This window comes from Puma concolor, chromosome D4 (assembly GCF_028749965.1).
Source record: "Puma concolor isolate L17-30 chromosome D4, mPumCon1.1.hap2, whole genome shotgun sequence".
In the NCBI taxonomy this organism is placed as follows: Eukaryota; Metazoa; Chordata; class Mammalia; order Carnivora; family Felidae; genus Puma; species Puma concolor.
Genome location: NC_141679.1, coordinates 8,658,092 through 8,683,107, shown reverse-complemented (window position 1 = coordinate 8,683,107; position 25,016 = coordinate 8,658,092). Strand labels below are relative to the sequence as shown.

Below are 25,016 nucleotides of genomic sequence, written 5' to 3'. Positions count from 1 at the left end.
ATACATTATCATGAGCTGACAAGTTCACGTCGGCCCTCCAGTATCAGAGAACTGTGTAAACACACAATCCTGGGAACAAACAACTGTCTTGCTCGCCCCATGCAAAGAACCCATAGAAACAAAAAGAGGTCCTGCAGAGAACACATTGCTTTCCCTCAACAAGGATCATTTTCCAGGGCAGTCCCAGGTATCTCAAGAGAAAAAGTGACTTATTGTAAAGCATCACGATTAATCTCCAACAGAAGAGACCTACCTCGCAGCTCCTCAAAAGCCTGTTTTCGCTGTTCTTCGTTACCATACTGAATGTAACACTGGATCACACGAGTGGAGTCATGAGCAAATGCCATCTGCAGGGAAGACAGTTCGGGCTGTTAGACGGATCTCTCTGAAGAGTTCTATCACAGCACTTCTGTTTTGCTGCTACTTTCCTTCCCAGGAACAAGGGAGGGTCTTCATGGACAAAATCAAACCTAGGTTACTCGCGAGTAGAAATGCTCGTTTTAATTGTACAAAATGACATTCCTGGTTCTGCCGCTTACCGTCCAACACTGGGACAGATTTAACCATCTTGCAAGATTCCTATCGTTATAATTAAAAACAAAGCAAATCAAACCAAACCTCTTTAATGGTTATACATACTATTATTTCTCATGGCTCTGAAAGTTACTTTGCCTAAAGGAAATTTTCCAATTCAAAAATTTTATTATTCTCTTATTTTTTTTGTTTACATAAGTGATCTAAGAATGTCTGGCCTTGGCAACATAAGGTATACATAGAAGACTGATCTAAAAGCCTTGCAACACGAGTAGCAAGTCATTTTTTGACTTGTTGGAACTAAAAAATTTTAAAGCCAGAATGAGCAACAAATAAAAAGCACTATTAAAGTAGACTGGTGGGGCGCCCAGGTGGCTCAGGTGGTTAAGCATCTGACTTCAGCTCAGATCATGATCTTGCGATTCCTGGGTTCGAGCCCCGCATGGGGCTCTGTGCTGATAGCTCAGAGCCTAGAGCCTGCTTCAGATTCAGTGTCTCCCTCTCTCTCTGCCCCTCCCCTGCTCACACTCTTTCTCTCTCTCTCTCTCTCTCTCTCTCTCTCAAGTAAACATTAAAATAAGCAAATAACATGGCACAGTAAAGAATCATTTTGCATAACTGATTATTTATGGTTACTGATCCACGAGTCCTGCAGTGAGGATCTGATTTATCCAGTAGTTGTGAGGGGGGTGGAGGTGGTATATGAAATACAACAACTTTTCAGGGTGCCTGAGGCTCAGTTAAGTGTCTGACTCTTGGTTTCGGCTCAGGTCATGAACTCATGGTTTGTGAGTTCGAGACCCATGCCAGGCTCGTTGATTTACTTTAAGTAAAATTTCTGAAAATGAATTTTTAAAAGATCACTGATATTTTACTAACTCCCCAGGAGTAAGGTCCCTCACTACGAAAGGTTTTATTTACTCAGTATCATAAAAGGTATTTGAAATTTGGGGCCAAATACATTTAAAACTGTATCGCGCCTATTGGGAACAGTCACCCAGCCTTTACTGAGAGCGGGCTGGTTTCAGTTGTTACAAATGCCATTACCAGCCTGCCCTACTTACTGTTTTAATCTTCCCTTGAATCAGCTTCTGCAAATCACCCATCAACTTGACTCTCTTTTCTTTGTCACAGTCTTTTCTACAAACGAGAATAAAGGAGGAGGAATCACAGCTGAAGTAAAGATGTTATTTCCAACACAAGAAACTAAAAACCACACCAGGGTACGTCCGCCCAGTTAGAGGGATTTTTCTCTCTGGAGGCAGTGGACCTCCGAGGTGAAAATTACTATTCCAGAGCAACCGGAGAAAAATGATTTTCTCAAAGACAAGAACTCATGTCACAAGGTATAATTTTATGCATCAGCTTACATCTTCATGGCCCAAACCTCAAATGTCAAGAAAACAATAAAACAAGTCCAAGAGACCAAAGGCTTAAGTATCTCAAAACCTAGCTGGTAGGAAATTGTCCTTCATTTTCTCAGAACTCTCCCAGGAAGAAATTTCCAACCCATTCTAATTCTCATACGTTTTCATAAACATATGTGACATCATCCTATGGATCCCACACGCGTGTGCCTTGGGCAGACATCTGATACCGAGGTCTCTCCTGGAGCGCTGGGTTCTCCGTGAATATCCCAAGCGCCGCGCAGTTTACCTTAGGACATCTCGCTATGAACGAGGGGTGCCCACAACCCTCCACCCTCTCAGAGGGACTAACGAAGAGGCCGTCAGGTGGCACTACCGTCGTAAGGTCTCCCAAATGTGCTTCGCACGAACAACGATGTCATAGTTGGTTTTATCACTGAGCTGTCTGCTCTGTTTCAGTTCCTTCTTCTTCTTTTTGAAGTCATCCCACTTCGGTTTCTTGGCCGCTGATTCTGGTCAGTAAAGAAATTATTTTCAATTACATTAGTTCCAAGTGCCACAGACCACTATCAGTCAGGTACACGGGGCAATCACTTATCGGGATCAACACTCCTTGTAAAAACTAAAAGGGGAAAAACGTCATTCCCCGTAAACTTATACTTTCCTTCACTTTCTGAGCAGTTTATACATTGTAAATTTAGTTGAAACCAATCAACCATTCAGTCACCAGCTTTGTACCGATTCTTAACAAGACACCTATCAAGAAAAAAACAAAACCAAAAGGACTATAAAAGGAACTGAAAAGGGTTAAGCTTCTTTTTCAATTATAAAATAAAAATTCTACTTTAAAACACCACAATCATTGGACTTCAGGTATAATCAATTCTTAATGTAAACAAAATTCAGTCCAAACTAAAACAGGGGGGAAAAATTATTAACATTCTCAGTACTCTGAGGGTTGTTATGTACCTTTGAACTTTTACAACAATGCTGTGAGGAGAACACTATTAATATACCCTTTTTCCCATCAGAGGAACAAAGGCACTAAATAGTTCCGTTCCTTGTCCAAGGTCAGGCGCATCCTAAGTGGTAGAACCAGTGGGAACCCGAGAGACCGCTCTCAAACTTCCTGCCCTGCTCCTTCTTACTCAGACCTATGCATAATCAAAATTTCTAAGTCTTCTCCAGAGTAATGCTCTGTAAATCTTGTATCTTCCAATGAGTATTTTGTTTCCTTCAAAATCTAAGGAACTTATCAACTGAATCAAAAAACCCCATAAGGCCTAACAAAGAACAATTTAATGAAACGGCTATTATTTACGCGAGTGTCCCGCAAAGAACCCTTTGGAGAATTACTGACTTCTAAACCTCTCCCCTTCTCGGATTGGAAAATGCACTCATTATAAAACACCTAGAAAATGCAACAACATCCTATCACCTCAAAACCTACACATTGACCGGCAACTTCTATTTTCTTCTTGCCATTTCCCTATGCCTGTTTTATATTCATCTCTAAAAATTCCGGATCTTACTGCTTCATTTCAACATTATTATACTGTAAGCATTCTTCCATGAAACAAAATTATTTCTCAAGAACGTAATCTGTAGTAATTTTTAACGGCCCGTACAATTTACGACAATGTATTTAATTATTTCCTTTACTGTTTACTTCTTTGTTCCCTGCCTGGTAATCAGAGATGACAGGAAAGAGCGGGCGCATTTCCCATTCATACTAGGTGCACTGTTCGTGGCGCACTGTACGGAAGAAGGCAAGGGCTGCTCCGGAGCTCGTGTAATTCCACAAAGCTCTGGGCGCCCTTGACACCTGCCACACTAGGTTGCAACACACGTTCACAACTTCCGGGATCTCTAGTACCCAACCTCCCTCAGTTGCCGATATAAAAACATGAGAAAACCCAATCAGAGTCAGGAGCCGATCTCCCACAGCAGAAGGAACCAGGGCCACAGGTCTTCACGTGAACAGGCACGTGTTCAAAATGCGGTGGCGAGAACTCTAGCAGGGAAACAGACTTAGCACCTGCTAGAGAGGCTACGAGAAACAGCAACTCTGGGGGGGCGGGCAGGGTGGAGAGAAGGATGAAGAGACAGGGATGGAGAGAAAACAGGCGTGCTGGAGCATAAAAGGATCCTGCCAGCCGAATGAGAAACAATGGGATTTCCCTTCCTTCTTCCGTCCCCACCTCCCCGTCCCCCTCGTGGGCGGTCCTCCGCATCTGTCCCCACCTCCCGTCCCCCGGTTAGCAGTGCTCCACAGAGCAGAGCCAGGACCCGGGCTGGGACACCAGACTCAGAAGGCTCCCCGCAGTGGTCTCAGCTGGCAGCAAAGGAGCTGTATTAGGAGTTGCCATGTTGAGGACAATGAGGACACTGGAGAGATCCTCGTGACGCTGCAGAGAAGGGTGCACGTCTGTCAGCACATGACATCCGGGAACGGCTTGTCTGAGGCCAGGACCAAACCACGCACAAGTGGTGGGGGGGGGGGGGGGGGGGGGCGGGGGATTCGCCAGCAGAGCTCTGGGTGAGGAACCATCCCTCGAACATAACGACGAAGAGAACGATTTGTTTCAAGGGGCACAGGAGCCCAGCCAACGCTTTCATCAGTCAGCAGCTGGTCCTGAGTCTCAACCTGCCATGTGTCCACTACGATGGCCGTGCCCCGTCTCCAGAACCGTGCTCCAGATCCGAGCCACCTGGTGGGCGGACTCTGTTAGACGGGCCCAAGCTCCCAGAGGGCAGGCTCTACACGCCTCCTGTTGACCAAGGCATCCTTAGCCAAGGGAGATACTGAGCTGAAACACACTGGTTCTTTAAGCTTCTATGTCGCTTATTCGCGGCCTATACCCTTACTGGTTGTTACACTTTTTCGTCCCCATCTCCTGGCAAGGTGCGCAGAAAACTCACATGTTTCTTGGTTGAACCATTCAATCAGTCAGTACAATCTGGCCTACAGAAAGGGACGTTTCACTGAGGTTCTACTGCAGAAAGCTGTCACAGCTCAGCTGAACTCCGTGGCCAGGATAACTGAGCAAGAGCCTAGGAGATTAGGCACCCCAAGCACCGGAAGACAACTGTGCCCAGGGAAGGTGCTTTCTGGTGTTTATCTAACCCCATCTACTCCCCACCCCAAATGCTGCCTGTCAAGGAACAAGAATGGAAGGTCTCTACCAATGGCACAATGGTGTCCACACTGTCCACAAAGACGATGCTCAAGGAACCAGTGCTTACCATCACTTTTACCATCCGCCTGGAATTTTCTCTTCCTGTTGAATTTATTTGCCTGCTGGAATTTGTTCTTTGGTATTTTATCCCCTTGCTGCTTATTTTTGAACTGCTTTACACCTTTTTTCCCGGGTTTTGTGGCACATTTCTCGAAGTTCTTAGGTGTGATTTTAGGTCCACCTTCCTTGACAACTTTTCTTGGAAAGGTCTTTGACGAACCAGAATCTAGGGACAATAATAATTATGAGAGTTCAGTGATCTGGAGCCTAGATCTCTTTTATCCACTGGGCTGTGTTTGTTACACAAAAGAACACGCTCTTTAGAGAAACACACTTTGTCTTACTCTTAAATATGGAGAATAGAATTTTTAAAAAAATCAAAACACAATTTTAAAGCTTTTTCTGATTTCTAAAATTAGAATACATGTTCACTAAAGAAAATCGACAAAGTAGGGAAATGCATAATAAAAATCATCCACAAATTCTACAGATAAACCACTGTTGTAAATCACGCGTATTTCTGCTTTAAGCACATAATTTGATAATATGACATTTTATTTCTATCTCCTGTATTCTACTTTAATGACACCTTGTCATTCAAGTCTTCATACGTTATTTTCAGAGATTCAATAACATAATAGGGGGTCTAATAAAATGAACACTTAAAATTTAGAAAGTATATATGTTACGGGTGCCCGGGTGGATCAGTCCTCAGTTGGTAAAGGGTCCGACTCTTGATTTTGGCTCAGATCATGATTTCACAGTGGTGAGATAGAGCCCTATGTTGGGCTCTGCACTGGGCATAGAGCCTGCTTGGGATTCTCTCTCTTCCCACCCCCCCCACCCCTCTCTCTCTGCCTCTCCCCAAAGAAATAAATAAACGTCAAAAAAAGGAGAAAGTGTGTATTAAATGATGTATCAAATTTAAAGGTTATTTTTTTTACTTAAGGACATTATTATTTTATTAAATATCACATTGAATTAAAAGACATTAATTTTTCCAAATTTCTAACTTTGAAAAAAGTTTTTCAAAGCCCATGATACAGGTATTTGATAAAAATCTTTGGCTAACTAAGCTGCAAACTAAGTGCCTCGCAAACAAGATGAATCAGTTAGGCACGGACAGAGTCCCTGACTTTTCCCTTCTGCAACACTGACACCTGATGGCGTAATAGCGACTTCACATCCAGAGATCTGGAAGCCAGAGGTCAGCCGGGTTACCAGTAGCAGGCATTGCTCAGGCACAGTTTCTCAAACACGAACATAACAGGAAAGAGCGGTAAATTAATGACAACAATGAGGCAGCAGCATCCGCAGCTGAGATCAGGGGTCTTCCGTGAAGAGAGCACCCCCAATTTTCCAGGCAATGTCTTAAATGTCTTAGTTTCACGGGGAACTCGCAAACTCGGACACAAGAACTCGTACTTCCCCCAATCCTAACCCGGGAATACAGACCCACATCTGCTCTTGGCCCCCTCATCCCACCACCCCCTCCCTCCGGTTACAACGGACACGGCCACATGGTTTGGGAGGACTATCTTACCACTGTTTTTATGAAATATGTTTTTTTCTTGTGAGGTCTTCACATCTTTTCCTGTGATTTTTTTTTTTCCTTTAACTTCCATTGTAGCAGTTCTGGAAGACAAAACAAAACCCAAAAGGGATCACTGGATTGCTCTCACCCAGTAAGGGTCATCAATCAAGCCACGTTTAGTCCTTGGATTTCATGGATGCAGGACAAATCACCTGGACAGACCATGGGTCAACAAGTCCAGGGACTACGCAGTCACGGTTTCTAAGATTTTAAAAGTGGAAGTGACAAGGTACCAACACAAAAATTAAGAACATGTACACCTAGCGTGTGATGTACGTGGAGGCAACACTTTAGCAATAATTCTGGGTAAAAACAGACCATGACATTTAATATGACACAAGTGTCAGTGTTTGTGTTTCTTATAACTTAGGAAGACTGTGTGATGAGAAACTGACAGGGATGCCTAGGTGGCTCAGTCAGTCAAGCGTCTGACTTCGGCTCAGGTCATGATCTCACGTTCATGAGTTCGAGCCCTGCGTCAGGCTCTGTGCTGACAGCTCGGAGCCTGGAGCCTGCTTCGGATTCTGTGTCTCCCTCTCTCTCTGCCCCTCTAAGCTCATGCACTCTCTAACATTAAAAAGATTTTAAATAAATAAGCATTAAAAAAAAATAAACTGACAATATCGTCATGTGGATTTCTTGGTTTCCATCCTAAAAAGTCCAGAACAAAAAATAGGTTGCACTCAACCATATATTCAAATTTAACAAAAGAAAATCAGTTACCTACAAGTTCCCTATGTATACCACTGTAGCTAAAACAAAGACTAACTTCAAATGCTTAATTTGCTATTCTTTTAGAAGCAACCAGTAATTTTCAGTGATCTCCAAAGTAAGGTTATGTTGGGATATTCAATATTTCATTTGGAAGAAATCTAACAGGTCGCTTCTGGGTCCAGAGAGCTCACTATACACAGGGCATGCAACAGATAACCCCTTGATTACCCGAGGCTCCTGAAAGCTCAGAGAATACGTCAAGGGCAAATGTCACTTGCCTATTTCTCTATCTTCCAAAGTTGTACATTTATTTCTAAAGTTCTGACGTTGACGCTCTAGAGTAGATGTTAGAAATTCCTAGACAATACCAGATATTCCTAAAACAAGAATTTTCTACTCAAGAACAACTAATTTTGCAAGATTATTAATGGGTATAAGAAAAAAGAAGCGTTCAGGGGCGCTTGGGTGGCTCATTTGGCTAAGCGTCCGACTTCAGTTCAGGTCACGATCTCACTGTGGGTTTGAGCCCCATGTTGGGCTCTGTGCTGACAGCTCGGAGACCGGAGCCTGCTTCAGATTCTGTGTCTCCCTCTCACTCTCTGCCCCTCCCTTGCTCATTTTCCCATTTTCCCTGTCCCTGAAAAATAAATAAACGTTAAAAAAAAATTAAAAAAAAAAAAAAGGGTTCAAAGATGGCATGTATTTGAGAAATAGTGAATTAAATGAAAATAATTAAGGCTTTTTAAAGAAAGGCTTTTCAGATTCTTTTCATTTGCTAATTTAAGCCATCAATCACCAAACACAGGCTAAAGTAGGAAAGATTTTCCCAACCCTAATTGAGTCCCTTTTTCTTGAAACATCTCAAGGGACCAGTAAGGTTGCAAAGAACTCTCTGGAAAGTGCAGCTGACTTCAGTCTTTCCTATTATAATTCCGAAAAATGGAGGGCCCCTGAATTACTCCGCTTCCTTAGGTCATTCATTGGTTAACTGTGGGCTCATTTCAGCACTTGGCTGCTTTATCACAACGACGCTTGTATCCCTTAGTTATTCTGTGCTGCTGTTGGTCTAAAAATGCAGACATTTATATATTTTCTCTGTACATTTGTTTTCACCATTCATTTTGAAATAGTTTTCGTTTTACACAAGAGTTTGGAAAGAGAAACCGAATGTTCTAGTCCATTCCTCTGACATTAGCATCTTACCACAGTACTTTGTCAAAACTGAGAGAGGATTAGCACAATACTATTAACTTCGGATTCTGCCTGTCCTTCTGGACCAGGATCCACGGTAGTTAGTCATCAGGTCTCCTTAGTTTCCACCAACCTGTGACCGTGTCTCGCTCTTCTTTCTCATGACCGAGATGCTACTGAAGAGTACTGGTCACTGTGCACAATATTCTCCTTTGGGGTTTGCCTGAGATTTGCTGGTGATCGGACTGGTGTGGATCTTTCTGAAGAGTATCACAGAGCTAAGTGCCCTTCTCATCAGGTCACAGTGGTACTGACTGGCATTACGTCTACCAATGATATTTTTAATTCTTCTGCAGGGAGAAGTGTGTCCCTTCTTCATTTACTTATTTAATCACGTATTTACATCAAGATGGCCTCGCACGCATTTTACTCCTTGGGTTCGAACCCAATCCTATAGTTGCTTCGTTGCTCAAACTGCGCCAGCTGTGGCCAGCGGGAAATCTCAGAGGCTGCTTCGGTCTTTGCGACGTGACCCGTCCGGTTGGTTTCCCACGCCCTTACCTCCTGGCACTTGTGCCAAGTTCATCCTGCAACTTCCCTGCACTGGCCCTGAAACCAGCCACTTCTCCGAGGAACCCTGGTTCCTTTTATTGAGAAGGGCAGGATCTGAGCGCGAGGCGCACTTGACGTCACTGCTTCTAGGGCTTTGCACCAGATGGGGCTGGTGATACCCAGGTCTGTATACCAGCGTCTGTGGACCCGGGAGCCCGCATTTCTTTGTCTATCTGGTAAGTAAGTTCACACTAACGTCTCCAACTCTAATCAAGCGCCACAAGGTTCATTCTGGTCTTCCCCTCTTGCCTTGTCACTTTTTTCTCTTGACAGGGAGAAACTTGCCACCAGTGATCTGCGTAGCACATGTAGTTTCAGAATGCCACACTGTATGCCCATGGGAAACGAACTTCCCAACTCTACCACAGTTTATTTACAACTTTCTTCCCCCCCCCAACAGTATCCATTTACAATACTGTTTTTCAAAATTACTTAGGTCAACTTCCCCCACCACTCCCTTCAGTGAGGTCATTTTATAGGTTTGTACAAGTTAGATTTAGTTTTCGCGGTCTGCATTCCATTTCCAGACACGACGGCTGACTTTTTTGCACCCGCAGTCAAGCTCACTCTTTTGGTGGAGCGCGCTGATTCTGACAAATGCAGAGTCCTGTCTCCTCCACCAAAGTGCATTAGGGTACTGTTTTAACTCCAAAAAGTCCCCAGGGGAGCCCCTCTGCCATCATTCCCTCCTGGCAATCACTGATCTGTTTTCCGTCCCTCTGGTTGCGCCTCTTTTCAAACAGGTGGTATAAACAAAGTCAAGCTGCATGTAGATAGCCTTTTGGGTCTTACTTCTTTCACTTGGCAAGACGCATTTGCTTGGGGAGCCTGTACCATCACATCTAATCGGCACCTTTCTTTGGCTTTCGGAACTGTCTCCTCTTTTTCCCCTTCCGCTATTCCCCATTCAGGCTCTGTATCTCTTGCTCAGCTTGGTTTTTGCTGTTGGATCCCAGCTGCTGTGATCCACTCTCCGCTGCCTGATCAATCTACAAAGTCACCAATTTCGTACCATCTCGCTGCTCCAACAGCTTCAAAAGTTTCCTGACAACACGAAATACTTCAAACCAAACCGCCATCCAAAATTTAGTCCTAACATACCCTCATCACAAACAACACACCCAAGCCAAACGTCTTCACTGTTCTTTTTCAGGATCCAAACTTTAAAGCCATTCTATCAAATATTAACCCCACCCACCCTTCAAATCCAGCTTAAATGACAGCTTTTTTTTTTTTTTTTGGTTTATTCATTTTTGAGAGAGAGGGAGAGCAAGAGAGAGAGAGCACGCACTCGCACAAGAGAAAGAGCAAGCAGGGGAGGGATAGAGAAAGGGGGAAGAAAATCCCAAGCACGCTCAGGGCAGTCAGCGCAGAGCCCAACACAGGTCTCAAACTCACGAACACGGGGGTTACGACCTGAGCCAAAACTCAAGAGTTGGACACTTAACTGAATGAGCCACCCATATGTCCTTAAATGAATTTATTATTTCTTCTCCACACGCCTACCTTCTTTCCCAAATGATTCTCATTCTTAATCCTTTCTGGCACATTTTGATGGCCTTCTTACAATTTCACACCTTGGACTTGAAACATACTGCATACCTATACACTCTGCTAGAAAGCTACTGTGTTGAATAAAATATATGAAAAAGAAATTCAAAGTGGTGGAGTAGAAGCAAACAAAATTAAAACACAACATAATCGGGGCGCCTGGGTGGCTCAGTTGGTTAAGCATCCGACTTCAGCTCAGGTCATGATCTTGTGGGTTCGTGGGTTCGAGCCCCATGTTGTGCTCTGTGCTGGCAGCCCGGAGCCTGGAGCTTGCTTCGGATTCTGTGTCTCCCTCTCTCTCTGCCCCTCCCCTGCTCACACACTCTCTCTCTCAAAAATAAATAAAACGTTAAAAGGTTTTTTAAAAATAAATAAATAAAACACAACATAACTGTTACAACTGAATCACATACAAAGCGTTCAAAAAGCCACAGAGCTAAGAGGCCAATTTTGCCTTGTGGAATGAAATAGCAAAGATTTTCCAGGCACAGAAGGGCAGGTGACTGATCCCACCCTCTCAACAAGCTTAGCACTGAACTATGAAAGAGGTAAACCTTCAATATGCAACCTCCAAATAGTGGTATTTCTCAAGTGTCCCCCTGTCTCTCCACATTCCTCCCTCAGTGATCTCATCCAATCCCATGGCTTTCTATGCTGAGAACTCCCAAATTACTTCCCACTTAGAACTGCTCCTTGGGTTCCAGACTTGTGTATCTAACTGCCTCCCTGACACCTTGGTTTACGTGTCTTACAGGCACTTCAGCCTTATAAGTCCAAAATAAATTCTTCAACTATAACTCCACTGCAAAACACCCCCAAAGAAAAACATCCTCATCTAATCCACGCCACCCTATTTTTGCCATCTCAGCCAGCCACACATCATCTCAGGAGAACCTAAGAGTTACCCTTGACATTTTGCTCTCCCTGGTTTGCTATGTTCAATCCTTCCATAAATTCTTTTGACACCGCCTTTAAAAATACTTCCAACTCGTCAACTTCCACCTCCACTACCACCAACCTAATGGAAAACACCAATACTTTTCAATGGCATACTCAATAATAATCGAAGTTGTAGACAATTCCTAAAGAGAACCTGGGTCAACCAGGTTTCTTCCTTACAAGCCTCCAATGTTTTCTGCAAATGAGAACAGAAACGGGTTTCCCCACTGTATAGAAATCGAATCTCAGCCACTCATCACGGCCTTTAAAGCCTTACAGAACCGCGGCCACGCTACCCCTCTAACTTTATCTGGTATCGCTGCACTCCGAGCTCACATTGGTCCCCTTTCTCTAGCTGCCACCGCAGGGACTTAGCCCAAGTTACTGCCTCTGCTTAAAGTAGTTTTCCCTGGGCTTCCAGATTTCAGAGTTGCCTCTTACGCTTTAGGTATCAGCTTAGAGACCCCTTCCGACTCCCCTATCCTCCACCTCGGCACCAAGCTCGTTTCCTTCCCAGCGCTGATAACGTGCAACTACGTTCAGCCTGTACCCTCAGCCCCCAGCGTGCACAGGGTCGAGTGGATATTTGCCACACACGACAGAAAGGCTGACCGCCACGGGCACGGGCCGGGATCCTAGAGGGAAGGAAGCTCGGGCCAACCCAGCAGCCCTCTCAGGGCAAAGTAAGAGGAAGACAAGTCGTGAACCCGCCCCAGTCGCCAGTCTCCCGTCTCCCCCAACTCTCCCAGAACAGAAAAGGCCACAGAAGACTATCCAGCGGGTGACAGGCGCGAGCACCTCTACCCTCTGGCGGCTCGGACAGACCCTCCCCCTGCAGCGTGGGGCAGGGGGCGAACGAACCCCTCCAGGGGCGGCCGCCGAGGCCGCCGTACTCACCGCACACGTGGGGCCGAGGCGGGCGGGGGCCAGGCTCCGCGGCGCCACTTCCGCTTCCTCGATTTGCCCCGCCCCCAGGCCCGCCTTTTCCTTCTAGCGCAAAGGAGCTGGGGTTAAAGGAGAGGCCTTAGCCAGGAAAACGGAAATTCGGCATTTCTATTGGTCCGCTTCCAGCACTTCCTCTGGAGGCGCCACGGCTGCGCCGTGCGCGGGTATTGGCCCTTGACAGGATCCGTAGGGCGATCGCGTATCGCCGGCGCCTGAAAGTGACGTCGTTAACCCTGTCGTTCCCAGGCCAGAGAAAGGAAGGCAGCTTCTCGCCCACGCGTCTGTTGTTGAAACGGAGTCCTGGGGTGGCGACTGAGCTAATACCAAAATAATTGATTTTTTTTTTTTTTTTAAGAGTGCTTTCATTTGCACCCTCTCTGGTAGTCTAGCCTGAAGGATAAAAGGGTGTTCTCGGAAGTCGGTTTGAATTTTAATCCCGGGTTTTTTCACTTTGTGGCTTTGGCAAATTACTGTATGTCTCTGAATGTTTGTTACCAGCTCGATAAAATAGAGATCGCTAAATCACACATAGCGCTTAGCACAGTGAATGAACCTGATAAGCGCTCATTAAATGTCATTTTTAACGCCTCCTCGTGTCTCCAGGCTGCACTATCCCATTTTCCACTCTAGGAAATGAGACTATAGTTAGGATATTATCCCCACTTTTCAGCTGGAGAAACTAACACCACATATTTGGTTGTGATACTTGTCATTGGATTTAAGGCCCTTTGAGATAATACAGGACGATCTCATCCGAAGATCCTGACTTAGTGATACGGCAAAGATCTTCTTTTCCCAAATAAAGTCCCTTTAACAGGTTCTGGGGTTTGGGACATAACACACCTTTTGACGACCCGGAAAGTTGAGGAATTAGGACATGATTCCAAGTGTGTCAAGCGTCAGATTTTACTGTCTTGCAAACGACACCATCTCTTGTCCCTTAAGGCATTAGGCTTAAGACTGGTAATTTTCTAGACTTCCTGAGGGCAGGGCTGTCATTATTCAGGCACACATCCCACTACTCAGCACATAGCTGTTTAGTAAGTACTTACTGTTTGCCTTAAGTATTGTAAGTGTGTTTGCATTTCAGTTCACTTAAGGCTCATAAGAACAACTGCAGTAGGGCTTCTCCCTCCATTTTATGGAAACAAGGGGAAACAGTAAAGTTGATCGGGTGAGCCTGACTCCAAACTCAACAGGACTGCCCCTGGACTGCTTTCCCTAATCCATTGGTTCTCTAGTAAATGCTCAAAAGCAGAGATACACCCTACCACACAATACCTGGAACGGATACATTTTTCTTTGTAAGGCCACAGACAGTGGCACCACATATCCTCTCAAACACCTCCATGTAAATACCTTAAACATAGACATCAAAACCCTACTTACTATTCATTTGTCTTTTCACTAGGGGGGAAAAATAATGATCACATACCAAAGTCCTAGATTATTACCAATAATGCTATTTATCAAGTCCTTTGTGCTACCAAAAAACGAATTGACTTGAGTCAATTTTGTTTGGAATGAGTCTAAAGTGTCTACTGTCTTTGCAGAACAGCAACAACAACAACAAAAAAGCTTGTCTATAACTTTGCAATGAACCAAATTAAGCCCATTAATTCTTCAAATATCTAATGATCTAAATGTCAAGCATTAAGAATATGTGTATTCCTACAAGCATAAAATGCTCTTGTTAAATGATACAGCACGTAACTTAATCAGAACCATCAGACTTGTACACATCTAAGAGGTTTTATAGCACTGTAATTAAGATGATTGGTACTGGAATCAAATGAATCTGGCTTAGAATCCAAGGTCCATAGGGCCATGGACAAGACAGTTAATTTGTATGGGCCTCAGTTTCTGCTTACATAAAATGAGAAAAGTATTTATCTTTTGAGGTTGCTTACATGACTCAAGAAATAACTGTAAAGTTATTAGCCAGTAGTAAATGTTGAGTGATTCATACCTTGATCTAGGAGAAAGACACAGAGAGAGAACCAAGCTGTATCCATTAGAAATGCTTTTGGGGGCAAGGAATGGAAATTTCCGCTAATAGTGGCTTAAGCGGTAATTTTCTTCACAACAAAAATTCTAAAGGTAGTCAGTTTTCTAGTTCAGTGATACAAGTGTCATCAAAGACCCAAGCTCTTTCAATTTCTGGGCTCCGCCACCCTTAGTGTGTTGGCTTCTAATGTTCTCACTTGTTGCTTTTATTTGTTTTCTCCCTCCACCCCCGACCTTTGTTCACCCTCAGCCATTCTCCCCCTGAGTGCCCCCTCCCCCACTCTGGCAACCACCAATCTGTTCTCTGTTTCTATGACCTTGGATTTTTTAGATTCCACACAAAAGTGAAAGCGTACCGTATTTGTTTTTCTCTGACTTATTTCACTGTTGCTTTCTGAGGCCAGATGTACTCAGTTTCAGGATATATATTAGAGTTTAGGACTAGGAGAATGGGGAAAGGGATGAGATCCACTTTTCCACCCAAATAGGACTCTGTCTTTCTATCCCAGAAGGAAAAAAGCCGAGCAGCATTTACCTTCTATTTCAGAGCCCGGAACTGGGTTACATGGCCACCCTCAGGACTGGAAGACCATCAAACATAATGTTAATCATGGCATTTGGAGGTAATTATTTTTCCAGTACTCTAGTAAAATTAAAGGTCACTTAGCAAATATGCTTCCATCCAGCAGTAGAGATTTAATCTACAATTTAAACTAATCTGGTTTAAAACTTAAAATAACTGTAGTAAGCTAAAAATTAAAATAATTGTAGTATTCAAGGTGGTGGATCTCAATCTTGGCCACACATCAGAATCACCTGTGGAGTCAAAAAAGCAAAACAAAACAAACCAGTAATGCTGATTTAATTCGTCCGAAGTAGGACCTAGGCATTGAGGGTTTTGAAAATTCCCCAGATCGGGCTACCATGTAGCTAAATTAAGAGCCACTCGTTTAAAGAATGGATTTCTAGTTGTTGATTTGATTTCCTAGTTATCTGAGGATTAAACCCTTTAATCTTCTGGTCCTTCCTTTTACATCACCAGAATTAAAGAATTAAATGTATAATACATTTGTTTCTGGAAGTAGAATGTCTTGGGCATAACTGTATCCTCCTTGCTGCTTGAGGTCGCCATTAGTTATTTAATATCATTATATGTTGAAAATGGCTTAAATTTGAAATATCTGTTAAATGTATTCTGAAAGGTGTTTGCTTTTTTTTTTTCAATTCCTCATGATTTTGTGCAATTTTTCTCTTTTTCATAAAAATAAAGTGTTAGGTGTTAGCTCCCACACATCTCCCCTTTCCTAAAATCAGTTCTTTAGAGTTCTAATTAATGGATTTTTAACTAATTGGTGTTGTTTCTCTGCTTCCCAAATGTGTAAGCAGGGATAAAGGGCATGTTATTGATATAAAGCATAAGTGAGATTTTGGCAAAGATCGAGTTTTATTTTCAGGGCCTATTAGAATCGCAAATCCATGGAAACGGAACAGTTGCCAACACATTTTCCTTTAGTAAAAAAGAACTGCTTCTGAGTAGGGTGGATTATGTTTTTCAATACCACAGATTTGCTTAAAAGTACACTAATATAGTCCAAACATTAATCGTGCACTCCTAATGTCCTGGTTGCTATCTTAGAAGCACAAAACCGATTTTGTCCTAATTTGCTTTCTTTGGTTACACGCTTAAGGGCAGCACGAAAATGACATGAGCAAAATAAAAGTTTATCTGACTGTAGTATAAAGTATCGCTTTGAATGAAAGATCCTGTCAGCAGGTGATGGAGACATGAAAACCAAGACTAATTAATGTCACATAAAGCCCACGAGTTACCATTTATATGTAGAACACTTACAATGCACTATGGTTTTATAAACCAAAACTCCTCAAGCGATGGGTACCAGTTTCAGGTTTTAGCTAGAATGAGAACACTTCACACGTTTTTAAGTTTTTGTTTAACTTTTGTTTAAATTTTCTTTACAGGCTCGATAAGAGGTGTTCCCTTTGGAAAGCAGTGACCGGTTTTAACCTCCAATTTCCTGGATTTGTGAGCAATAAAGACTTGATAACCAAGCATATTAGTAATTCTACATTTTCCCATTATTCTCATTTAACTTTTAAAAACGATGGGAAGTACACGTCAGGCGTTACCGTGATGCCCTCCTTCTAGCCACCCCGATGTCCTCCTCCCTTGAAAAGAAAGGAAAAAAAAAAAAATGAACCAACTAGCCTCAACCCATTGCGTCTGCTTGAAATCTCCAGGAAGCAGATGCCAAGATAGAATTAGGAGGCCAAGAAACGTATTGGCAGACAAGCCGATGAGGGGCGAGAAGAGAGAGAAGAGCGAGCAATGAGTGGGAGGAGGCTGAGACCATGGTGCTGACCTGATACCTGGGAAGGGAGACACGGAAGGGAGAGGATGTGGTGGACGACATTCGGACTGTAGTGGAGCTCTGAGGAAGTCCAGGCCAACACAGGGCTCCCGAGCCAAGCCTGCCCATTAAAGGAGACCGAGACGTGTAGGCATGGCCCAGCTCCAGTACCCTCTCTGTGCTCAGTCATTGTTTGGGCAACCCAGGGACAGAATGGCCTCAACATGAATGCTGTGCTGGAGCCTGACGTTGCGGCCTCTGGAGGCCGTCAGCTAGCCCCTCCACCTGATGATCAGCAGTAACAGCCCCTGCCGGGATGGTGACTCCTTTTCTCACCATTGGTCCTGGACACAAGGAATCCATTATATCCAGCTCAATGGAACTCTTGCTCTGTCCCCTGGCAAGAACGCATTCTCTCTGGGGACAAGGACCGCTAATCCTACAGAGCCCAAAGTCTTGGGGGGCAGGAAGCACAAATCGCCCCAAGTTTCATCGAGAAGGAGAAGTGGGGCCATGCTTGCTTCTACCCCTTAGTTCCTAGACCCCTGCATTCTTCTTACAGCATCATATAGGGATCTTGGGTTTGGACTTACTCTACACTCTGGAAGAGAGCTCCCCATGTTTGTAGATGATGGCCTCTTAGGGGGTGCTCCAGCTGCCCTGTCAGCAGGCCATTGCAATACTCTATCAGGCTGACTGCCTCTGGGTGGTACAGCGTGGAATATGACCTGTGGATCACATGACCTTTTTTGACTGAAATTATATCCCCCCGCTCACATACTGTTATGTAGGGTTCTGTGCCTATCGATCAAGCACTTCATAAGCTTTTAGATGGTGATGCTGACAGAGGCTCCGTGGGCAGGAAAGGCCAGCCCATACTTGGAATAGGACTCCGTTCCTAGGGAGAGAAACTGCTGGTCATTCCGGATTGAAAGGAGCCCAGTGTCATCAACTGTGGGTGGATGGTAGCTGTTGGTCTCTTTGGGCAATAAAGCCATGTCAGGGGCTCAGCACTGGTTCTGTGGCTGGCAGTTTCGACATTCAGAGGAAGTAATTAGGTTGGCATTGGTAAGTGGAAGTTATGCCGTTGGGCCCATGTGTAGCCTCTGTCTCTGACATTATGACCACGCCATTCATGTACCCATCATGCCAGTTCTAGAGTACCCAGGGCTGAGAACTGATGTCAACTGGTTGAGTCATCTTGTCAACCTAGTCGTCCAGTGTTCAGGGTGGATGCCTTTTGACTGGTATTAACATGAAATGTTGACATCTTGTGTCCATTCCCATATGTCTCATCCACACGCCTTTACCCTGTGGATGGTTTTTATTTCCCATCATCCTTTTCCCTCCAGGCTCTGACCAGCTGGTTGGGCCACTGCCCAATGATTAGGAATCTCTATATGTTCTCATCTTGGGCCACTTTCCTTCTCCATAAAGCGGATGACAAGGAGCACTGCCTGCCCTCTAAAAAGATTTTCCCTCTCCACTGTCTTTTGGCCCGGATGAGAATGTAATGCTGTTGTCGGGTTTCAGTTTCTCCCCCACAAACTGAGCCCAGTCATCTGTAATCCACGCTTGGGCTTTCTCCTGCTCCTTCAGCTGTCTGTATGACACCTTATTATCAGATCATGGATGAGAGCTTGGGGAAGGGAGCTGGTACCATCATGTGGGTGATTTGGAGGTCTGTGCTCCCTGATCATGCAGCTAACTTGTGTCCTCTGGTCTTACTCGGGCCCAGTTCCTGATGCATCATTTCTGTCTTACATGGCCGGGCCCATCTGGCTTTGTGAATTGACAGGCAAGACAGAACTCAGCTCTTAATGAATAGATCTGGACGGATGGTCAATGCTATGCTATAGTCAAGTATTCTATCTTTGTTAGGGCTCAGGAACATGCCAGGAGCTCTTTTTTGAGATGTGTGTAATTCTCCATTACACATGGCATGATCCTGGGCCAGAACACCAAGTCCTGTGGTGGGATCTTCCTAATCGGGTTACTATGAATTCTACGCTGCATTTTTTTCTCACCACTGACACCTCCACACCACAGGGTCTGCCAGATGTTCTGGTCTAAGTGAGAAATCTGCCTTCACTACAGCCTGGACCTGCTGTGCAGTTCTTTCCTGATCAAGGCCCCACCTAGGGCTGGCATCCTTCCATGTCCTCCGGGGTACGCACTGGGACAGGATCCCTACATGTGCAAGAGGTGGCATTGTACTTTTTATTTCACAATAGGGAACGCAGGATGTAGCAAAATGCCTTTACTGGGGAGGGGACTGCCTGACATATCCCTGGCCTTAAAAATGTGTACCTCCTTCTTTTCAGCCCTACCTTTTAGGATGCCCGAAAGCTTTACTGAAGTGGTCTGTCCCTGAATCTTTACAGAGTTTGTCTTCCAGCTTCCGGCACACGTGTTTCTTACCAAGGTCTCCAGCCCACTAGCCGTGTCTTCATCTGATCGATGTGACGGATCAATGTGAAGTTCTTCAGGTTGTCCAGATGGTCCAGATCTCTCCGGACTATATTAAGACAGGAGGTGGGCGAGCTAACATGGCCCTGGTACAGAACTGTAAATGAATATTGTTGTTCATTCCAACGAATGCGAACTGCTTCTGATCCTATTTTCCATCTATTTTTTTCCATCCTATTTTACCATCTGCCACGGCAACTCAGGCGTCTCACCTTTGCTCTCCGGGCTTTAGAAAGCCACATAGCAGTGTGTTCGCCCCCTTCCCCGGGGTCCTCGCCGGGGTGTTAAATCCCATGTCCCAAGAAAGTGACTCCAAGTCAACGTTTCCCTGCCTGTTCACTTTCACCTTCTAACCCCTTGGTCAAACACCCTCACAATCCCCTCCCCCCCCCCCCCCCCCCAGCTCCTCCTTTGCCCCTGACGGTATATGCTGACCAATCCTCGCAGGTCTTCAGGGGCATACTCTCTTTTCTCTGTAATCAGGCCCAGCCTGTCCCCCGCTCGGTTATGCTGGGAGGTAACTGCAGTTATTGGCCTGCCAGCCAGGAGGGGCAGCTGAGGGGGGAGCGGGTGTTGCCTTGCAGGGAGAGGCATCTGCGGTATCTTCCTGCACAAGGGAAGTCTAGCTCTTAATTAGAAAGGCGTGGGTCACCTCTGCAAGCTCTGCATGGTACCACCTTTGTAAGTTACCATGGAGGCCTCTGGCTCTCCCGGTGGTCCTTATTCACCTGCTTCCAGTTTCTCATTATCACTCGGCAGGGAACCCTCCAACTTCACTCTCCTTAAATACACCGGACCCCCTTTAACTTTCAAAATGCCTGGGCCACTGTACTGGCAATTCCCCTCCACCAGATGTCCCCCGGTCACCCGCGGTGATTTTTTTTTTATTTTTATTTTTATTTTTTTGTAACCGAGCAACCAACCGTCTGATGCCAAGGACTAGCCGTGCCTCACATACCACTTGGATTGTGATCCTCCTCGCCAGCCATGGTGAATAAGCCAGTCTCAAAACCCCATCTGATTGCCAGCTTTCTGGAATCACTGCTGGTACCTTTTGTGTTATTTCAAGCTTTCTGGGAAGTGCAAAGCAAAGACAGAGTTAGAAATGTAAGAGATGTACGCAGGGAGTATAAAGGAAAGTGGAAACACGGTTAAGTGAGAGCGCCTCTAACTGCAACGCAGGAAGGCAGGATTGATGGGAAGAGACCCAGAGAAAGGTCCAGAAGGTTTTCGGCTAGGCTGGAGTGTCTCCTCGGAAGAGACCCAGTTGGGACAGGAATGTGGATGGTGCGCCTTGGCCATTGCTCTGTGCCTGGCTTGCAGCTACCCTGGGAGACTGTGGCCTTGGCTTGAATACCATGGTGGACCCAGAAGGGGTGAGGGCTGGAGGCTCTCAGCCCACCATACCTCTCACCTCTTGCAGCAGGTTCTGACTCGTGGGGGGATGGGAGCGTGTGCTCTTGGCCTGCCGCAGTCACATGACTAGTTCCGTGGCAAGACCAGGATGAAAACCAGAATCATCACTAGGGTTTTAGAAGACTTGGGGTGCCTGGCTGGCTCAGTCGGTTGAGCGTCCGACTTCAGCTCAGGTCACAATCTCACGGTCCGTGAGTTTGAGCCCCGCATCGGGCTCTGGGCTGATGGCTCACAGCCTGGAGCCTACTTCCGATTCTGTGGCTCCCTCTCTCTCTGCCCCTCCCCCGTTCATGCTCTGTCTCTCTCTGTCTCAAAAATAAATAAATGTTAAAAAAATTTTTTTTAAAAAAAGAAGACTAATCCTCTGCCCTTCTTATATGTGGGGGGGGGCAAGATTTAATTTCTGTTATATATTCTTCAACATATGATCTAGTATTGAACAACTCAAAGCAATAGGCCCTCAAAAAAGTCACCATCGACAATAAATTATACAAACTATTGAATCAAAATACATCCTAGTATTGAAAGTAGAAGTTCAGTCTTGGGGAGCTACACAATTCGGTGTTTGTTTTGATACATCTTTGTTAAGATTTGGTATATGTAAGGCGGGGTGCCCTTAGTGCCTGTCTGTAAGACTTTGGTATATGTAAGGCGGGGTGCCCTCAGTGCCTGTCAGTAAGACAGGGACACTAAAATAACAATCTAGAATTTTAAATTTGGTGGCCAAGAACTTTACATATTTTAATATTTTTTTTTTACTTTTTTATTTTTATTTTTTAATGTTTTTATTTATTTTTGAGAGAGACAGAGCATGAGCAGGGGAGGGGCAGACAGAGAGGGAGACACAGAATCCAAAGCAGGCTCCAGGCTCTGAGCTGTCAGCACCGAGCCCGACGCGGGGCTCGAACTCATGGACTGTGAGATCATGACATGAGCTGAAGTCAGACGCTTAACCGACTAAGCCACCCAGGCACCCCTTGATATGTTTTTTTTTTTTAATTTTTAAAGTTTATTTATTTTGAGAGAGAGAGAGAGAGTGAACATGGAAAGGGCAAAGAGAAAGGAAGAGAGAGAGAATCCCAAGCAGGCTCCACGCTATTAGAGTGGAGCCCGATGCGGGGTTTGAACTCATGAACCAAGAGATCATGACCTGACTGGAAACCAAAAGCTGGACGCTTAACCAACTGAGCCTCCCAGGCGCTCCAATATGTTTTTTTTTAAACATCATTGTACCATTTCTTTAAAAAAAGTTTTTTATCGTTTATATTTGAAAGAGAGAGAAAGGGAGAAAGAGAGAGACAGCGAGCATGAGCAGGGAAAGGGCAGAGAGAGAGGGAGACACAGAATCTGAAGCAGGCTCCAGGCTCTGAGCTGTCAGCACAGAGCCCAACATGGGGCTCGAAGTCACGAACCCACAAGATCATGACCTGAGCCAAAGTCACTTAACCCCATCATTGTACCATTTCAGATAAATTTGCCATACGAGAGCTGGGAAATTGTCTTGTTTGCTGTCATATTTCCAGGACTCGCTTCCAAGATTGCTTGGCATGTATTTGGTTGTCAATAGTATCTGTTAAACAAGTGCCACTGCTGAACTAGAAACCCCTAAGAGTAGGGATCATGGTCATTTTTCTTCACTGGCACACAGTAAGAACTTACGTCAACAAATCCAGCAACCATCTTTATTCAGTGGCTGCTATGTCCTGGGCACTGTGTTAGGCGCTAGGGACATATTAACCAACAAAAGTAAGACTCCCTGCCAATAAACATCCAACAGTAACAAATGAGAGCTAAGTGCACTGGAGGAGATGTTACGGGAACCACAGTGGAAAGAATAAAACCGGGTAATGGGAGAGCCAGGTTGGGCGGACAGATTACAATCGTAAATGGGGTGGTCAGAGTGACGTCATTGAGAAGGAGAGATTTCAGAGAAGACTTGGGAGTTGGCCCAGCATCTCTGGGGGAGGAGCCTCCCAGACAGAGGAAAGAGCTAGAACAGGGGATACAAGGCGGGAGTCATCCATCATCACACATGACTGGTGTCCTTGAGGAAGAGGGAGAAGGCCTGTGTTCCTGGTGTCGGCTAAGGGAAGAAACTAGCAGGACACAAGGTCAGTAGGAGTGCTTGGCAAAGCATAAATGGGTTTTTAGGCCAGATTGAAGACTTTGGGTTTTACTTTGAGCGAAAAGAGGAACCAGCTTAGTGTTCTGAGCAGTGGAGAAAAGGATCTGACTTCAAACAATAAACTTTGTTGGAGCGCCTGGGCTCCGTTCATTGAGTGTGTCTGACTTCGGCTCAGGTCATGATCTCATGGTCTGTGAGTTCAAGCCCCGCCTCAGGCTCTGTGCTGACAGCTCAGAACCCGGAGCCTGCTTCAGAGTCTGGGTCTCCCTCTCTCTCTCCCCTCCCCGACTTGTGCTCCGTCTCTGTCTGTCTCTCTCAAAAAGAAATAAGCATTAAAAAGAAACAGTAAACTTTGTAGAATTAATGCATATTGTGAAGTAGCTATGATCATCTGATTCTGTGGCCCAAGAACGGGTTCTGGCAAACTCCATGTAAGGATGTGTATTTTCCTGATTTTTCCTGAGCGTCACATTCTTGCTCTCCAGGGAGCCCCTGGTCTTATGCCACCATATCATTCCCACTTTACAGCCGTAGGGGGAGTTTTCTACCAGTCGTGTCGTCACGACTAACTTCTGGATACACTTGTTAGTTTCTAGAGCATTTCTACGATTTATTATGCCACTCAAATTATCACGACAACCACATGTGGTGGGGATTAGATCACACCTATGTCACAAATAGAAACACAGGAGTTGAGAGGTGATATCTATGTTGACCACAGTCACTCTGTTAATAAATGGTAGAGTTTGGATTTTGCCTCCTTGTCTAGTGTTTATGGGGCCGCACTGTAGGTCTGAAAGAGGTGAAGTTCATCTTCCCCAGGCAGGGCTCACCGTCCAGGTGGGAGGCCAGGATAGGAGTCAACAAAGTGCCAAAAATATCAGAATAAAGAAGTAGAGGCCAAGTGCCAAAGTCATGGTGGGTTTAGCAGAAAAAAGGCCCACAAAGAGGATGCGGGTTGTAATGGTTGGTACCCTTAGATATACCGAAATGGGTGGGGGGAGCATTGAGGTGGTGGGAATTGTGCCCCCAGCAAATTCTCGGGGTCAAGACAAACACTGTGTCCCCTAGGAAAGGGTGCGTAGACACAAACAGTTGCAATCTCCATGTGGAGTGGGGGTTCCAGGAAATAAAATTACCGTAGCTAGAAAAAGGCTGTGTTATACCGAGTCCCAGGTCATAGACTAAGAACCATTTGTTCCATTCACTGGAGGTTGACCATAATTTCTGAGCGGAGATAGTGATGTTTGCAAAGTTGGTTTGTTTTTGCTACTCTCTTCGAACTTTATTTTTTTAAGTTTATTTAGTTTGAGACAGACAGAGACAGCACAATGGGGAAGGGGCAGAGAGACAGGGAAAGAGAGAATCCCAAGCAGGCTCCGAGCTGTCAGCACAGAGCCTGATGCAGGGCTTAAGCTCCCAAAACTGTGAGATCACGATGAGAGCTGAAACCAAGAGTGAAATGCTCCACCGACGGAGCCACCCAGATGCCTCAAATCTCTTTGACCTTTTTAAGAACGCTCAATGTAACAAGACTGTGCCAAAATGCTTTAGCGGCATGGCAGGCAGTGTCTTGGAACTGAATTCCTCCAGAAGTCAACCCTAAAACAAAAATCCAAGGGAAAAGGACTGATTTTGGAGGCAGTGCCATGAAATACCAGTATGGAACTGGGGGAGAGAGGGAAAAGAAGGCTGCCGACAAAGTGTTCACTCTGAAGCTATCTACCATTGTGGGTAACTGGAGATTAACCTTGTTGGGGAACTCTGGGAGCCAGTGTAGAACACACACCCAAGGGGTGCAGGAGCTGGGGTGTTTATACACGTAAGCTCCCACCAGTTACAGGTTGAGGGTTGCTTCTGGAGATGGCGGCTGTAGCTAGGTAGCATCAGCAGAAACCCTCAAAGATGCATCTGCTGGCGGGGGAGGGGGGAGGACGGTGCTCA

General features: G+C 45.1%; 1 protein-coding gene and 1 long non-coding RNA gene across 3 annotated transcripts in view; both read right to left on the bottom strand.

Annotated features, from left to right (window-relative positions):
* PUM3 (pumilio RNA binding family member 3) overlaps positions 1–12,787 on the bottom strand; it is a 44,583-nt gene extending 31,796 nt beyond the window's left edge. Inside the window, exons 1-6 of one of the 2 annotated variants that reach the window (XM_025931517.2) lie at positions 12,639–12,787; positions 6,684–6,775; positions 5,148–5,366; positions 2,278–2,413; positions 1,599–1,674; positions 254–347 (exon numbers count right to left, since the gene is read on the bottom strand). In XM_025931517.2, coding sequence (XP_025787302.1) covers positions 254–347; positions 1,599–1,674; positions 2,278–2,413; positions 5,148–5,366; positions 6,684–6,765 — 607 coding nt within the window. In that variant the 5' untranslated portion in view covers positions 6,766–6,775; positions 12,639–12,787. Of the gene's footprint in view, positions 1–253; positions 348–1,598; positions 1,675–2,277; positions 2,414–5,147; positions 5,367–6,683; positions 6,776–12,638 lie in introns of those variants that run through there. The other variant, XM_086684926.1, reaches the window with a different exon arrangement.
* Positions 12,788–16,113: 3,326 nt separating this feature from the next.
* On the bottom strand, positions 16,114–21,576 carry LOC147574696 (uncharacterized). The gene is made up of 2 exons (XR_015243421.1): positions 20,490–21,576; positions 16,114–19,628 (listed from the first exon to the last, which is right to left on the bottom strand). It is a non-coding gene; the product is annotated as an uncharacterized LOC147574696 (long non-coding RNA).
* Positions 21,577–25,016: the final 3,440 nt, after the last annotated feature.